General features: G+C 37.9%; 1 protein-coding gene across 1 annotated transcript in view; it reads left to right on the top strand.

Annotated features, from left to right (window-relative positions):
* The first annotated feature begins 3,611 nt into the window (after positions 1-3,611).
* Positions 3,612-18,663, top strand: part of LOC133840474 (ecdysone-induced protein 78C) — a 49,870-nt gene continuing 34,818 nt past the window's right edge. Inside the window, 5 exon segments of the mRNA XM_062272328.1 lie at positions 3,612-4,466; positions 4,468-4,556; positions 4,559-4,951; positions 11,163-11,485; positions 11,546-11,687. Of these exon segments, the coding sequence (XP_062128312.1) occupies positions 3,844-4,466; positions 4,468-4,556; positions 4,559-4,951; positions 11,163-11,485; positions 11,546-11,687 (1,570 nt within the window). The 5' untranslated portion in view covers positions 3,612-3,843.

Genomic DNA, 18,663 nt, shown 5'->3' with positions numbered 1-18,663 from the left:
GTGTTATTTGACAAATATTCAGATTTTAGCAAATCTTGAATTCCATATGGAAACTTCCAAGACTCAACTTCACATTCTCCTTTTCTTCAACTTTGTGCGATAATTGCAAGTTAATCCAGCTAAATACTTAGTCATAATTTCTCACTCCAAGTGATAATTTCTAATGCCTACTTTATACCTTGTTTACAGCTCTTTGATGCCAGCATATCAGTCAAACCCCAAAGGCAGAGCCGCCAGCAACAACAACAACAACAGCAATCGACAACTAGCAGCAACAATAATAACAACAACAGTAGCAAATAGCACAAACTATGAAAAAAATGTGCAAAGTAAACAAGAATTGTAGAATCTAGAAACAGCAGCAGTAGCAGCAGGGGCATAATAATGAGCAAATAAATAAAACTAAACGCATTTGCGCCACTTTGTTGCTGTGCTGCTCGTTGTTGCTGCTGTTGTTGTTGCTGCTGCTGCTGGCGCTGCCCATGACGTTGCTTAAGTCATTGAACTTAGGCAAGCGAAAAAAGAAGAAAACAACAAAAACAAATGAGTAACAGCAGCCGGCGCGTTGATAAGTGAAATGCAATGGGCGCACGCCAGAAAATGGGCATGGTCATGCATTGGCATAGGCAATGGCTAAAGTAACAACACAATAACAACAACAACGACAGACCACGTGGAGATGTGGTGAAGGGGCTCTGCCTACCAGCAAATAACTCTCACTCAATGCACACACACACACACACGCTCATTCTCGCTCACACTCTCTGCACGCACACACTGACAGCGATTACACAATCATGCTGCAGTGCAGCTGCTGTTGCTTTTTCTCTTCCTGGTTCGTCGACGTCGACTGCGACGTCGCGTGTCTTATGGCGTCGAAGAAGATGTGTGTGTTAGTGTGTGGAGATCAGGTTTTATCAGGCAAATGCAATCGAACATGTTACGTTTGTTGGGGGCGGCGGGCGGGCACGAGCACAAGCACGAACACAAACACGAGCCCGAAGTCTTTGGTTCGTTGAATTGTCGTCGACCACACGAAGCATTATTTGCCCGTCTTCTTCATTGCTTGCGGTTGTCGTTGACTTTTCGCTTTCGATCCTCGTTGACGTTGACGCCGCGACGTCGTCGTCGTCGTCGTTAGCGGCAGCGTCGTTGTTGCCGTTTTCTTGTTATTTACAGTTTCTGCTGCTTTCGCTGCCGTTGGAAAAATAGCAAATACTTGTATGCAGCGCAGCTAGCTAGCTGATCATTGACTTTCGTTGCTTCTCTTTTGTGCCAGGCATTCGTCATGGAAAATGTGTGAGGCGGCTGCGGTTGCGAAATGGGAAAATTGTTCGCATAAAGCACTTGGGTGATTTTTCCCATTTTTATTATTTTATTTCCTTGACTGCGCAACATTGGTTTGATATTGCGCGGGAGTGAGAAGGATGGCATGACAATGAGGAGTTGTAGTTAGACATTGACAACAAATTGATGTACAGTAGGGATATGTTAATAACATAATTATGTTAATTAGCATTAATACCTTGCGCTGTTATCAATATCAGCTTAATAAATAATAATCATCTTCTTATAGCTTTAAGTACATTTATGTACGTTCCGTAGAATTAATTTATAAAAATAATTCCTATTTTATTTATAAATTCTTAATCTCCTTTTCAATCGTACTGGTTCCCACTGCTTTCATATTTAAACTTCTTTCCGCTATGTTGCGGGCGTCTTGCAGAAGTTTGGACAGAGTGCAAAGCACTGCTTAAAAAAATCTTTGAACAAAACTCGTTTGGCACTTTCTACTACCTAAGAACAACAATAGCAACAACAACTACTTTTGAGTGCAACTCCAACATTTTAACTTCCGCATTATAGAACTAGTGCTCTCTCGCTCCCTTTCTTGCATGCACACGCATTTCGATGAGTGAGAGAGCGCAAAGGTTCTTTGACTTTGATTATGCTCGCTCTCACTGCATCGCGCTCTCTCGCTGCCTAGTGCAGAACTTTGTAACGGTTCTCTCTTGGCGCGCTGCGCTTTCGTAGTGTGTGTGAAATTGATCTTGAGTGGAGTGTGTGCACTTGAAGTTGGCGTCGACGTTGCGTCGTCGTCGTCGGCAGAGCTGCCCACGGGCAATAGAAATTGAAAATAGCAACCAGGAACAGAAAATCGCCTCTGCAAATGGAAAAGTGCAGCAAAAAAGAAAAAGAGAGTGCGATTGCGTGTTGTTGCTGTTGTTGTCGCTTGTTGTTGCTTGCAGTTTGTAGTTTGCAGATTAGAAAGATAGAAGCAATAACAGCACCCCCTCGCTGCAAATCTGTCGCTGCTGCTGCGGTTGCTTCTCTGCTGTTGAGTCAGCCTCGTGTTCAAACGGCGCTACAAAAGTTTTTCCTACTCCATGGCAGCCACAACACATTCTATTTTCCTGCTCTTTTCACACAAACACGCAAACACATTTGCACTCCACACTCATACACACACACACACACACAGACGCACGCGCCTTCTTTCTTATTCTTGTTCTTTTCTTGCGCGCTCCATCGTCGATTGCAGCTGTAGTTGTAGTTGTAGTTGTCGTAGGTTCTGCAGTTCTGCAGTTTGGTTTGAATTTCTGTTGCGCATTTGGAGCGCTGCGAAGTTGGCGCTTGGATCTCGTCGAGGCGAGAGTTTTGTACGCGCGATCGCACATTTTCACATTTTCCATTTGGCATTTTCCCAATCGGAGTTACGTCGCTGTTTCGCCTCCACTTCCGTGATCCTCCTCGGCTTCTCACTTTTTAGTTAGATCGCTTAAATTGTGTCCTGCTCTAGTTCCAGGAGTCAGCGTATCCATTGTGAACTGCCAAAATGTGAAGAGTTCTAGTGTGAACAGTTAAAGTGTAACCAGTTGAAGTGTGAACAGCCTTAATAATAAAGATTAACAATTGCGGAAATGTAACGCAAATTGTGCATTATAATCAAATCGCTAAATGATTTTTATTAATCTTGTGTGCTCAAGTGAAGTGTGAAAAACGTGCAGATTTCAGACTATCTAAAGTGGTTATTAAATAATGAAAGATCATTTATAAACTTTTTTTGTATAGTTTGGTTTTTTTTTGTAATGTGCAAATATTTTTAGCAGTTTTAGTATTTGTTTTGAAGATTAAAGATTATCTAATTCCCCAAACATTTATATCTAGAATATAAACTAATATTACCTTACATATACATACATGCTGAAGCTAGACTCTAAAAAAAGTAAAAGTAGTTATTAAAGATTAGCTAATTTCTTAAACATATAAATCTATAAAATATAACATTATTAAATTACAAATACATGCTGAAGTTAGGTTCTGAAAAAAGTTTTTATTAGAATATAGAAAAGAACTAATAGTTTTTATCATGATATAAAGTGGAGCTATAGAATAGGGAAAAATACTATTTTTTTATTAAAATAAAAAGTATAGCAAGTATTTCATAAGTGGGATAGGAATTGCCTCAAATTTTTAGAAAGAAAATTTTAAGAAAAGTTCGGTATAAAAATTTAGGTATTCCATGGCTCCCAAGAAATCTCAAGCCTATAAATTTAATAGCTAGTTGGTCATATCTTACAACATGCATAATTTCCAAATAGTCAGCTACTGATTGCTTTAAGGAAAAGTCGTAATAATCCTTTATTGCTTATGTGGTAAATGACTAACAAGAGAAAAGGAAGAACATAAATCGGAATCGAGAACTGGAAAGGCCATAAAAATGCTGAGAACGCTCCGGCGAGTGTTGCCAGTGCTGAATTCAATTTGCGTGATGATGTTGTTGATGATAATGGATGCGAATACGAATGCGAATGTGAATGTGAATGCAGCGACGCCAGCAACATGGATGTGTACCAAATAGAGCTGGAGGCGCAGGCACAGGCACAGGAACAGGCACAACTACGCTCCCAACTGCTGATCGTCGACACTGTGGTCAAGAACTTGGGGCAACCGACACGCCCCCCAGAGGATAACAATATTGCAGATTTAGATATAGACGAAGAAGAGGACGACGACGACGAAGAGGAGCAGCTGGAGCAGCAAATAAACGGCGAGGAAACCGCTGAAGAAGACGAGGAGGAAGAGGAAGTGGACGAAGAGGAAGAAGAGGAGGAGGAAGAGGAGAACGACGACAACAACGAAGCATTGCCAGAAGTTTGCTTCGATGCAAATTCCGATTTCAATTTGCATTTCTTCGACACTCCCGAAGATTCGTCCACTCAAGGCGCCTACAGCGAAGCTGGCAGCCTAGACTCTGAACTCGACGAAGAGCAGGAGCAACACCAGCAGCAGCAGCAACATCATCAACAGCAGCAGCAGCAACAACAGCTGACGACAACGGCAACTGCAGTGAATGCAGCACAGGAGCTGCAGCATTGTCTGAGTGGCATCGAGACAGATCCATTGCAGTTGCTGCAGTGCGAGGGATACTACAGCGCAACGCCAGCAACAGCAACAGTTGCTGCCGCCACAGCAGCAGCAGCAGCAGTAGTAGGAGTAGCAGCAACATCAGCAACAGTTGGTGGCACAACAGCAGCAACTGCAGCAGCAGCAGCACACTTGAGCTGCACGGCATTGAGCAATGGTGGAGGTGCTCTGTACGCCATCAGCAGTGTGCATCAGTTTGGTCCCGCCAGCAACAGTTCCAGCTCAGCCGGCGCCCATTCATCGCCCGACAGCGGACGCAGCAGCGGCAGCGGTTGCTCCTCCAGCTCGAGCTCTGTCACCACCGTCTCATCGTCATCCTCATCATCGTCCTCGGCATCCAGCGCTGAGCATTTCAATCGCGCGACGCTTCTCAATGCCAGCCAGCCCCAACAGCTCCAGCTACAACTACAGCAACAGCAGCAACATCTCAACGGCCATACAACATCCTCGTCAGCGGTCAGCTCCTCCTCCGGTCACGCGACAGCATCTTCAACTGCTGCGCATTTGAGCAAAGGACACGCAGGTATGTAAGCTCGGAGACTGTTTCCTTCATGTCTTTGAATTTATTGTTAATAAATCAACATAACACACACAACAACTATGATATAGGGTGTATTCGACTGCGATATACGCGATAGCAACTTTTATATAAAATATTATATATAAATGCTTATGTAAAGTGGGACTATTTTATTCAAGTTGTTTACTATCTTATTACTGAAAGGACTAACAAACTTTTGAGTAGTATTTTAATATTCAAGACTCCAACTTAAAACTTTATATTTGCAATCACAAATTTTCTCTAGGAATCATTAAATTATCCATAAATTTGGTAGCTTTAGCTCTCGTATTATTTAATTTCTTTCTAATACTATGATTTGTATCAAAGAAATGTAAAGTTTTTCATTATTTGAAGGAAAGGAACGCAACTCGAAATTTGAAACTGCTTTTCTTAACTTAATAGTTTTATGAAGGGTTTTAAATAGTGTGATCAAAACAGTAACTTTATTTTAGTTATTTAGTTGTTATACGATTGGTATGAAATTTTTAGAAATGCTTAAGTGCGATATTTTTAATTTGAATAATAAGTATTCAGGACTTATTTACAAGTAAGTCATAGCTTAATCAATTCGATGATCATTATATACTTGAGCTTTACATTACATCAAAGTTTGATGTTTCTATTGATAATATTAAGTTATTAGTTCTGAGTGAGGAAGATATAGTTTTCAACTGATTTAGGAAAAAAAAAACTTTAAGAAAATATTAAAATTTTAAATTTTTATAGGTTATACAAAGTGTGCTCAGAGCAGTTTATTTTATTTTGGTATTATCCAATCGTAACGAAATTTTTTTTGGAACAATTAAGAATTGGATTATTATAATGTATGCAACTATTCTAGACTCTAACTTTAAAAATACTTTTGCAACCACATTATTACTTAATGAATCATTCGAGAGTTGCCAAAATTTGTTAATTATTTTGTATCTTCTGGGGCTGTATTTTTTAATCTAACAGACGGCTGTACACACATCGTTATATTGTTTAGGTAGATCAGATTCCTCGAAGAAACCATATACTATGATTTGATGATATTGTAGTTATAGAAATTTTCAACTGCCTCCAAACGAATATACCCTGCTTTTCCTTTGATACCGCGCATGTTAGTCGTGTTTTCTGAAAGTTGCCTCGCCATCGTCTTTATCTACATTTTTCGCTCAATCTCCATGGTCTTCGCTTTTCCGCGTCTGCTTCTTCTTCTTCTTTTTCGTTTGCTGGCTTTTTGCGGAAACTATTAAGACGCCGCCTGGAAAATGTGAAAATGAATGCAATTCGCTTGTGTTGTTGTTGTAGTTGTTGTTAGTTTTAGTTGCCGCATTTGAGAGCTGTGGCAAGGAAATTGCTTTCATGTTGCAAAATGTCTGTCAATGTTGCGCTGTGTCGTAGCATGTGGCATGCAGCATGCGCCAAGCAGCGCTGCCTCGCTGGTTGCCATTGAAAGCCATGAAAATGTGTTTTCATTTTCATAAATAACCTGAAATTGCGCCAAATGAAAAAAAGTGTTTTTTATGTAAAGTCTTTAATTTGCTTCGATTGTGCGGCAATTTATTGCGGTAAGAGGGAAGTAATAAAATGGATTCAACACTTTTCGGCTTTAATTTTTATTCATATCTCACTTTTTCCACCATTTGATGTGCTATAATTTGATAGTAATTGTTTTAACATTGAATTTAATGCTTAACATTTAAAATTGAGTTCGCTTTTTTGCTTCCTAGTGATAAAGGAAATACAATTTGGTTCAAATACAAGAAAATAATTGTAATGGAGACTAAAATTATTTGAGAAAAGTCTCTCAACAGTTGAAGTTGAGATTTTTGGTATATTACTATATAATAATAAGTTAGTTTTTATGATTCCTGATTTGGTTGCGATCAGATAAAAATTGGGGAATCAAATAAAAAATGGAAAAAAATGGCTTCTTACTACGGGGTTCTTAGATGCTGGTGCTGACAATGTGGTATATTTTGCTCTCTTTGGTATAAATGGATTGCAGTAGTAGTAGTAGTAGTAGTATATTAGTAGTATATATATATGTATGGTGGATATGGAAAGTAGTATTATATTAACATACCAAAACAAAGCCTTCCAGTATTTCTGAGGTATAGTATATTAATTCGGTTTATTTTAAGAATAATACCGGACTGTTTTACTTTTATTTAAAATGAGTAGCGGAAATCTTTCTAGTTAGCTTTGTTACTTGTTTCATTATCATAATAAAGTGTTGTAATTATTCAAATTAAATTAGAGTTGATTATGAGAGACCTTTTATTGACAATTCATGTAAAATTAAATAATTTGTTATTTATACTTCTTTCATTTCCGGTTTGGAAGATAATTTCTTGGTTTAATCTTATATAACATACATTGTAGATATCTTTTAAGTCTAGTTAGCTGTATTAATGTGCTATAAATCAATTTAGTCAATTGAGGCAATGTGGGAACACTAAAGGATCGATTAAGTAAACTTAATATATAGTTTTTATATTTGAGCTTAGAAATAAACAGAAAGACAGACAATATGTTAACTTTGTCATTTGTTAAGAGAAGAGTTTTCGTTGCTTTCTATTTAACTAAATATTCAACACCATAACTCATTGAAATAAATTAAATGATCGTATGAGCATTAGGCAAACTTAAAATATATTGTCATATCTGAAGAATTGAAGCTTTAGCTAGCTTAGAAATAATCTAAAAGATAGATAAAATGTCAATTAAAGCATTTGTTTAGAGAAGAGTTTTGTTTTCTATTTGACTGAAGATTAGAATAAAATCCCACACTAATTTTTTAACGACTAAGAAAACATAATATATATTGTCATATCTGAAGAATTGAAAGTATAGTTAGTTTAGAAAGAAACTAAAAGATAGGCAAAATGTCAACGTAAATATTTGTCTAGATCATTTTATGTTTGTTTTTCATTTAAAGTGAAGACATACCAAATGCTCGTAAGCGAATTTAATCATATATCTGAAGAATTGAATGCGGAGTTAGCTTAGAAATAAAACAAATTTTAAATTAATCTTTTGTATAGATAAAAGTTTGTTTTATGTTTTCCATTTAGCTGAAGGATGCAACCCCGAAACTAATTGCGACAGACTAAGTGTTGAATGTGCTAAGTTGCAACGGCAGCTTGGACGATTGAAAGCCCTTTGTGATTAACTGGGCACTTGCCACCAGCAAGTTTGCTTCCAGTTGCCACTTGAGTTGGCTGATGGAAAACGATATTGCGCTTTCCTCGCTTGCGCTGGCTTTCTAATTGCGAGTTGTTGCCGCTGCTGTTGTTGCTGCTGCTGTTGCTGTTGCAGTGGCAAGGATTTATTTGCAGCAGTTAATTGCCGCAATTAGCGAGGCAGCTGTGAGCAAGGCGTGAGCAAGCTGCAAACAAATTAATTTAGCCAGAGACGATGAAGGAGGCAGCGACGATTTGATGTTGCGATGCCCTGCCGAAACTAGTTGTTTGAGTGGCAACAACAGCAATTGCAACTAGTTGATAGAGTTAGAGACGAAGTCGAAGTCAGCGACATTTTGTTGGTATTCAATCAGTCAGTTGGCATTTTTTTTTGCTTTCTTCTTTTGCTTTATCAGCGTTGCACAAACAACTTGCAACAAAATTATGAACTGGTCGTTGTTGTTGTCTTTGTTGAATTGTCGTTTGTCGCTTGTCTATCGCGTTTTGCCGCTGTCTGACAACGCGGAAATGCCAAGCAGCAACCACAGCAGCAGCAGCAACAGCAACAATGGCATCTAAATTGTCAACTCACAAAAGCGGCCAAGTGATTTGCATTTGAACACAGCGCGAAAATGAAGCAAAGCAGCAACTGCCACTGCAACGGCGACTGCGAGTGGCACTTGAATTTCCTTTGCCGTTGACATTTTCCAGACGTTCGTTCGTTCGTTTCGTTTGTGGTTGCTCCACCTACAGTTGCTGTTGTTGCTGCTCCTTCAGCTCTTTTGGATGGAAATTCAATTTGCAATTGCACAAGCGCGTAACGCGGTGACTTGCCTCCTTCGTTTCCCCCCCTCTCTTTGCTTGTGTGTGTGTGTGTGTGTGTTGGCGCGTGCAAGTTGCACATTAATTTCATTTCATTTCGCTTCGCATTTCGAGGTGTGGCAACGTCGATTGTTGCAACAAAAAAACGCCTGCGGCAGCGGCAGCGACAGCGGCAACTCGTAGTTCAAACTCCGCGCTTAGTTCATTTGCCTTTTTCTCTTTTGCATTAGAAAAAGGCAAATTGAAATGAAATGAAATGCCAAGAAGCACACACAATTTTCTCTACCGTTGTTGTTGCTGTTGTTGTTGCAACAATTGCTGTTGTTGCTGCTGCTGCCACTCGTCTGCCTCCATTTTTCTTGCAATTTGCATTGCAAATTTTCGGCGCTTGCTGTGGAAATTGTGCGGAGCTGCCACAACTTTAGTTTTTCCTCTACGTTTCACTCTCTGTCTCTCTCTCTCTCTCTATCCTCTGCGTAGGTGGCGTATACGTGATTTTTCGGCATTTTTCCTTATCGCAACATCGCTTGTTGTTTTATTTGCTCAAGTTGAATGCACTTTTGAGCTGCATTTGAATTTGATTGTTGCCGTTTGCTTTTGTTGTTGATCGTTGTCGTTGTTGCTGTTGTTGTTGCAGCAATTGCAATTGCCTGTGGAAAATGGTTTTTCCTTAAACATTTTCCTGCCGCTTTCTTTACTTAGCGAAACATTTGTAGTTTGTAGCAACTTTTTAAACTGTATAAATTGCTTTATAAATGTCGATTACTTAATCGGGGAAAATGTGGGCGGTGGGAGAGAGTGTGATGGACTGTGAATATACCCTGTAAACAGCTTACAAATCCTTGCACCTTCCTTTTTGGAACAAACAATATAGTTAATGAAAATGTTTTCATTTTTAAAGAAAACAAATATTGTAGAGTAAACAATATTAATATTGTTGATCATATTATCAATTTATATTGTTTGGTTTTTCTCATTCATGAATGATTCAATAATTTAATAAGAAGGGCAATGTTTGATTATAGTTTCTTTTTATACACACTAACCAAAGGGTATTAGAACTTTGTGGTTATAGGAAATATACGAGTATATAACAGTCAGACAGAGGGATCTCCAACCCTATAAAGTATATAGCCATGTCCCTTTTCCTGTCTGTCCGTATGAACACCTACATACATACATATCCACTTCTTAAAGACTATGGTAGATAGGTACAATTTTTTCATTGGTTGACAATCTGGTATATTTTGTACTATGCGGTATATTTTGAATGTAATAGTGTATCGATATACCACATTACCGAAAGCTTTATTGATATACCGATACAATACTACATTCAAAATATACCGCATAGTACAAAATATACCAGATTATTAACCGATGAAAAAATTATACATCTATTTCTTTAATTTTAGAATATTTTCGTTATATATATGCTTTAAGAAGAATGCCTGTTTTTATCAAAAATAGGGAAATGCGCGTATCTCGGAGTCGAGTACACTCGACTGTAGCTTTTTACATGTTTTTATATGTGCTTAAATTTATCATCCCATTGATGCCATTAATTTCAAAAGCAGAGGATTTATTTGTGGCTCAGAAAACTTTTTAATGGTTTTCTTAGCTTTTTATAAAAAATTACAGCTTCTTGCAAAATAATTGAACAATTGCTTCTCATTACAATTCATTGTTTGATAAGGAGTTTTGTTCTACTTTCCCTCAGGGACATTTCTAATATGTCACTTGCTTCCTCAACCTGACGACAATTGCATTAATTTGATTAGATTTTCCATTTCACTTAGTATTTTGGGCAAGCGTTCCTAATCGACTTACCTGGAGAAATCTTTAAAGGAGTGGGAGAAGGACGCTTTTATGGTGGCAATTGCTTAGAGCACAATTTTTATTTGCCATCTCGTTTTGTAAGGGGTGGACAAAGTATTGACAGTTGAACTGTCGCCGCTTGTCACTGACAAATGAGGCAACATTGAGGGGGCAATGTGTGGCAGATGTGGAGCACTCGATTGCCGTGCCAAACTCATTTAGCAAATTGCCATTACGGCAATTGCTGGCGCCGAAACGTAGGCGAACGTGGCGTATGAGTAATGTGAAGTGAGGCTTACATAATCAACAGGCGCGACAACTTTCCAAATCTAACCAACAACAATTGCACTTTGCCATTGCAGAGCAACACTCGCAGCAGCAGCAGCAACAGCAACAACAACAGCAGCAGCAACATCAGCAACACTCGCAACAGCAATTGCAACAGCAGCAGCAGCACGTGCAACAGCAATTTGGCATTGTTGACTCGAGCAACGGCAGCAGCAACAACAGCAACAGCACCAGCAACAACAACAGCAGCAGCAACAACGGCAACATCAGCAGCCACAGCAACAACAACAACAACAACAGCAACGGCGTCTCTTCGAAATCTTTCGTGCCCTGCAAAGTCTGTGGTGACAAAGCATCGGGCTATCATTATGGTGTAACTTCCTGCGAGGGTTGCAAGGTAAGTTCTTGAATTTACAAACGAAGTTGCATAGCTAATTCATGGTTTATTCTTCCACAGGGTTTCTTTCGTCGCAGCATTCAAAAGCAGATCGAGTATCGTTGCCTGAGGGACGGCAAGTGTTTGGTCATCCGCCTGAATCGCAATCGCTGTCAGTATTGCCGCTTCAAGAAATGCCTTTCAGCTGGCATGAGCCGCGACTGTAAGTACCACAAGAAAAAAACCAAAACTAAACAACTCGCCAAAAAGTCATGGGGGCCAATTTATGATTAAGTACTCGACGCCTTCCCAAAAGAGCGCCTCCAAAAAAGGCCAAGCAGCAAAAATGTTGCCACAAAGCGTTGCATGAAGTGAATGGAATGAATGCTGCACCTACATAGTTGGGAAGTTGCAGAGTTGCTGTGTTGCAGTGTTGCAGTTGCCGTGTGGCAGTTGCCGCTTGTCGTCTCAAGTTGGCCTATTGATAGCTTTATTAGCCAACTGTGTAAACGTTGCCAGATCCAGCGATTAAAGATTGTGTCTCTTGACTGTCAACTGCTTGGTGTCAATGGGGAAATTGGCAACGACAACAACAACAGCAACAGCCACAGCATTGGCAACAGCAACAGCCACAGCACTGGCAACAGCAATTGCAGCTTGCAGATTGCAGATAACTAAAAATGTCAGTTGACGCTCGAATCTCTTAATTTGCAGTCTCACCTTACATTATTTATGCCAGAGATTTGTGAAAATCTCAGTGCGATTAACAGTTTTTTATTTAACTGGGATAATCGTTTTTTTAAATCAACCCAAAAGTATTTTGTATGCAACTCGGCGCCGTTGCTTTATTACATTATAATTGATACTAATGTCTATAGTTAGTTATGGAAAAAATGTATAAAATAATATGTCCAACAAATTGCTAAACTACTTAGATCAAGATATTGAGATCTTTCTTTCTTCAAATAATATAAAAATATATCGCACTGTCATTAAAAGTATTTAACATAGCTAAGATCATTTTTCCAGTTGTTGTTTTTATGCAATTTGGCGTCGATGCTTTATTATATTCTAATGGCTATATTAAGTCATCGTATTAAACAAAAGGTCTTACTACTTATTCATCGATACAGATTGAGATCTTTAAAACCTAATATATTCTTTTTACAAGAAACCATAATTTTTTATGTGATTCCTAAAAGAATGTGTAAAAATATCTTATTGTGATTAACAGTTTTTTATTAAGACAATCATTTAAGATTTTCCTTGTCTTTATATTATATATCCACTCAGTGTTTTTTATGCAATTTGGCTGCGGTTTTATTTCATTGTAATTGATTTTGGTATCATTTATTTATTGTTGAAAAATTGATAAAATAATCTGTTTAGCCATTTGGATTAGTCTTTAAAAATGATTTATAATTTGCATTTTCTTAAAATAAATGATCAAATATATATTTTGTACACAATTTGTTGCCGTTGCTTGATTGCTTCATAATTGATATTAATGTCTATATTTGGTTATGGAAAAACGGATATAATAAAATGTTAAACTATTTGTTCATATACTCAGATTAAAACCTGTAAAAATTCAATATTTTTTACAATAACCTAATTCCATGTGATGTATTGAAGAACATTAATAATTTTCTATTTTCAAATATTTTTTTTTTATGTTCTATTGCTGCATACTTGTACTACAGAAACATTTTTTAATATTGGGCAGCAACGTTGCAATATCATATTTCCTTAACATTAAAATTATAAATATGTATAATGAATCATTAAGTTCATATCTTCATTTAAATTCCAAAGGAAACTTTAAGAATCTTATGTTAATTTCCTCAACCCAAACTTTTAAATTATCCCGACTCCAAGTTGAGTTACACAAACTTTGGTAAACCGCAAAGCATAATTCCTTTCCACTTTCAACAGAATTTCTTCTGCTTCTGATGCTTTTGGTTTCATGTGGCAACTTCCTTATGGGTGGTGTTCTACTCGGTTTTGGCAGGGAATGTATTTTAAGGCTCATTCATCTCGGGTTGATTAACTTATTTACCACCAACAAAAGCGCCGTTAACCAACACACAAAAGCCGCAAATAGGAAATGGAAAATGAGAAAGCAACAACATAAACAATGTGCGACCTAAGTTAAGCTTAACAACAATCTGGCAAACAGATTTTTGGTTGGCAGACAGTCTCCTGACTTTAGACTTTACTTCCTGGTGAAGTCAAACCACAACAGCCTTAAAAAGCAAATTAGTTTTTGTTACACACACACAATTGCTGCCTTTAAATGCAATTTATTTGATGTTGCACAATTAATTGCCTAAAACGCAGCAGCAGCAGCAGCAGGCAGAGAGCAGAGAGAAGGTGGCAAGCAGGCTGTTGCATGTTCAGTGGGTGTGTGTGACAGGCAAAAGACATTTGTTGCAGTTGTTGTTGCTGTTGTTGTTGTGTCACTGTCAGTGCAGTTGCTTGCAACATTTATTAGTCGCCCTGCAACATTTGTTGCCATTTGTTTTTTATGACTCGCTTGCGCTGTGTCTGTAACCCACGCCAATTCCTTTTCGCTTCGTTCGTTTCGTGTTTGCCTTTCGCGCATTTTAATGATTTTTTCAGCCAGGTTTTTCTTTTGCTGCTGCAGTCGGAGCAGCAGCTTCCTCATCCTTGTTGTTGCATATGGAAAGTTTCAATAATTTACTCAAATTGCTTTTGTGGCAGCTTTGTGATTGTTGCTGTTGCTGTTGTTGGGGCGTTTTTTTTTTGATTTGCGCGCTGCTGTTTAATTAGACTGTTTTTGGGCTCTCCAGTTAAGTCGCAAGTCGAGTTTATGGCATTTGCCAATTTGCCAATCGGCGAAGTCCGTGAGAGAATTTCCAATTAAGTTTCGCGTTTCATTTCATTGCGATTTTCGATTTTGCTACGAAACTTTGTTGGCCAGAAAACTTCAACACGCTTTTGGCTTAAATCGTTGTTTACCATCAGCATCAGTAGCAGCCTGAAAAGTTGGAAAAATACGCTCTTTTTTTGGGTCACTTCATTTCGTGCTCCTTTCGCATTTATTTGAAAAGTCAAATAATGCAATTATACGCTGTGAGTGGGCGTGGCACACTTCTTTTGCTGCTGACAATTAAATATAAAAACCATTGCTTTGCGAATGTTACAATTGCTGTTGCAGTTGTAGTTGTAATTGTGCTTATGCCACAATGACACGAGCTAAACGAAGGAAAACTATGCAAAGCATCTACGATTGAAAAAAATAATTTGTCTTTAACTTTCGCTGGCACGATTTAATGTGCTTCTTTAAAGATTTCATCAATGGCGAGATTCCATTTAAAACAAAGTGAACAATCAAGAACAAATCTCGAATTATGACGAAATAATATCAAAATTAAACCCGAATGTATTCTTAAATCAAGTTTAACGAAATTCGAAAATATGTTCTTATTTAAAGACTGCAAATATGCCAAAATAGAAACCTGATCATAAATTCTTTAAGCAGGATTTCAAATAAATTCTAGAATAGACTTTAAGGTTTGTCAAATTGCAAGATTAAATTTCTTGTTTGAAGTTTTCAAATATGCCGAAATTAAACCCACAATGAAAAATCTCTAATTATAATTACACATTTTTAACTTAAATTGATTGATAATAATCTATCAATGATATATAAATTTTAAAAATTACTCATTAATTAGATATTTTAGTTCTCGAATTCAAAGATAAAATTTCTTGTTTAAGCTTTTCAAATATGCCCAAAATTAAACCCATAATGAAAAATCTCAAATCATGATTACACATTCTTAACTTAAATTTATTGATAACAATACATTTTATTTAAAGATTTACAGGTTTTCATTTACTACATTTGTTTTTAAGTTTTTGAGAGCAGCAATGCAAATAATAGTACAATGGTTAAAATACATTTTATATTTAAAGTTTTTAAACGAACAAGAAATTTGCTAAAACTTACTCAGCTGTTTATGATTTCTGCCACGATTTGCAGTTAATAAACCTTTTCGTTTAGATGCTTTGCCAAAACTTTTTCAGTTGTTGAAGTGCATAAAATTCCCTAAAGTTTAATTCCATTTGCAACTGTCAGTTGCAGCCACTGTCATTTGGGTGAAATTTAAGAACAGTTGCTGCCAGAAATTGGGTCAGCACCCACAACAGAACAGAACAGAACACAGCACAACGTCAAACAATACGCACAAACGAGCAGAAACACATCGGAAACTGCAGCAAAAATGTTTTGTGGCATTTTGTGTGGCAGCGACAGCAACAACAACATGTGTTCGGTGTCCTGTGGCAACATTGTTGTTCGAACTTTGCGTTAATCAAATTTTTGGCTAATTGCGAAAGTTGTTGCGTTGCGAACTGTCGTTCCTTGTGGTCACACGTGGCGTATGCGTACTATTTATAGTACGTGTTATAGGCTGTCAATCAAAGCGCAATTAAGACGACATTTTGGAGCGCAGCAAAAGTTCTCGCTGTCAAGTTTGGCTTGGGAATGGGCACAATGTTGTCGCCGGCGGCAACAGCAGCAGCAGCAACCACAGTAAGAGCAAGGCGACACAGTAACATAGAATGGCTCCACTCGACTCGACTCGACTCGACTCTGACTCCAATTGTAGTCAATTTGAAAGCAAACTATCAAATGTCAGCTCAGTTTCTGTTGCTTCTAGATGCCCAAATCAAACTGTTGTTGCTGCTGCCGGTTGCTGTTGCTGGTTGCTGTTGCGATTGCGTCTGCGCAGCCAGCGAATGACAGCGAAACAACAGCACAAAATGAGAGACGGAATTGTAATTGTGGCCTAAACTGGGTCAGCTGACAGCCAGCTTGTTCTATTCGACTGTGACTGCGAGTGCGAATTGTTGTGTTGTCTGTAGTTGTTCAATTCGTTGCTGTTGCCATTGTTGTTGTGCAGTCGACTTCTTTTTTTTTCCTGTGTTTTTGTGTTTGACAATCGCTAAGCATTGTTGCTGCTGGCAACATCAAAGCGCAGGCAACAGCAGACAACAGCAGCAACAACGCCTTTTGCCATTGTTTTCTGCCATCCATTGTATTGACTTTATTATTTGGCAATTGAAATTGGCAAGAGAAATGAGCGAAAAACAACAACCAGCAACCAACAACACAACTGCTGTCGAGAATGATTTGTCTCGCGCAGCAGCCAAAACAACAATTTGATTTAAAAGCTTTTGCACTCTCCGATTTTTGAGATGTGCCAATAAACAAAACAAAAAAACGCGGCATTCCATCTTTAACCTGTTTGACCGTTAGCTGAACTCACAGCGAAGTTCACTTGAGTTCGGCTTAAATCGCAGCTGATCCCGTTTTTTGGGTAACTTTGAGTTCACTTCCTTTTGAACACGCTCGCCGCCTTTCACTTTCAATTGTCGGAGTCGTCTGGGTCTCAGCAACTTCCGTTGTGGTTGCTGCTGCTGTCGAGTCGATTCACCCGCTCAACGTTTGCCTGGGCGGTCAGCAACAGAGTCCAATGCACGACAAAAATGAACAAAGATCGAAATCCCACAATTAATAAAGATATAGTCGAGTGTGCTCGACTTTGAAATATCCGCTACTCATACTCTAAAAATATACGAAAATTATACTACAAAAATACTAAAATAACAAAATTTCAATAGAATTGTATTCTAAATATATACCAAAAATATACCTAGCAATACTGAAGGCTATATTTGGTATATTGATAATCTACAGTATTTCAAAACATACCACAGTACACAAAATATATCGTAAAAGTACTGACATATACCAAAAGCTATACGTGGTACATCGATATTGGATTGAATTCAAAATATACCATATAGCACAAAATATACCGTAAAAATTTTAAAAAATACCGAATTGTATACTTGGTATATCGATTTTAGACTGAAGGCAAATATACTGTAGCGTACATAAATACCATAAAATACTAAAATATACCGAAGACTTTATGTTTCATATCGATACAATACAATATATACCGTAAAAATACTGAAATATACTGAAGTCTATAGTTAGTATTCATTCAAAATATACCATAGATTATAAAATATACCAGAATGCAAGTCAAGATAAAACCTAATTTTCAGCAATCATAAATACTGTAATTATTATTGTCTGTACCAAAAATACTCTTCTATTCTTCGGCTAGCGGGTATAAAAATTGCAAATGTTGAAAAAAACATTTAAATTTTAATTATGTACTAAAAAAAAAGCGACCCTTGTTGTTGCTTTGCTTTATTTATAAACATTTAGCGTGAAATGGAAATCAAAACAATCGGCAACCGCATCATAAACACTTTTTATCAACTGTAAATTGTAAACAGTAAATAAGCAATAAGAATTTGCTGGGCAATGACAGCAGCAACATCACCTGTTGCAAGCTATTATTGGTAAAGAGCAGCAGTAGCAACGACAACAATAACAACAACAGTTGCTGATAATTGTCACGCCCCTTTTCGGGTTGCAACATTCTTTAACAGCTAATTGCTGATGGTAATTTATGCAATCTACGTGAACGTCACTTTGTCATTTGGTTGCCGCTGTCGCTGTTGCTGCTGCTGTTGAAGTTGTTGCTAATGTTGCTGCCGTGTTACGCATGCGCGCGCCCCGCAGCAACATTGCAAATTAAGTTGCTTGTGTGCTGCACTTGGTGGTAATTGTCGCACATGCTGTTGTTGCTGCCTTTGTCTATTTGTTGTTCGAATTAACACTTTTGTCGCTGCGCAAAATTCACAAGAAACAAATCCAACCAGCCGGAATAAACAAACAAATGAATGACGATGACGACGACGACGACAGCGCATAAAATTTCGACGGCAAATAAAAAAATAATAATTATTATAATAATAACAACAATTGTGAACTGCACTCGAAAGTTCAATGCATGAAATGTTGCAACGTTTTGAGTAAAAATCCCCCGCAACAACAACAACAGCAACAACAGTTGTTGAATGAATAATCGTATTTATTCTTGCCAAAAAATTCTTGTTATCGCCGCTGCTGCTGTAAAATTTGCACATTTCTGCATCAGTTGCAAATTTTGTTTGCCCAGCAAAACAAAAAATAAAATGAGTCAACGCCAACGAGCTGTCGAGTTCAGGTCATTTGCATTTGCACTGGGGTAACTTTCCACACACACACACACACACTCCCACATGGCGTATACTTAATGGGCTTTCCT

The sequence above is a fragment of the Drosophila sulfurigaster genome, chromosome 3, assembly GCF_023558435.1.
Source record: "Drosophila sulfurigaster albostrigata strain 15112-1811.04 chromosome 3, ASM2355843v2, whole genome shotgun sequence".
NCBI classification, from domain to species: Eukaryota; Metazoa; Arthropoda; class Insecta; order Diptera; family Drosophilidae; genus Drosophila; species Drosophila sulfurigaster.
The sequence above is the reverse complement of the archived record's forward strand: the minus strand, read 5'-3'. Positions and strand labels throughout refer to the sequence as shown.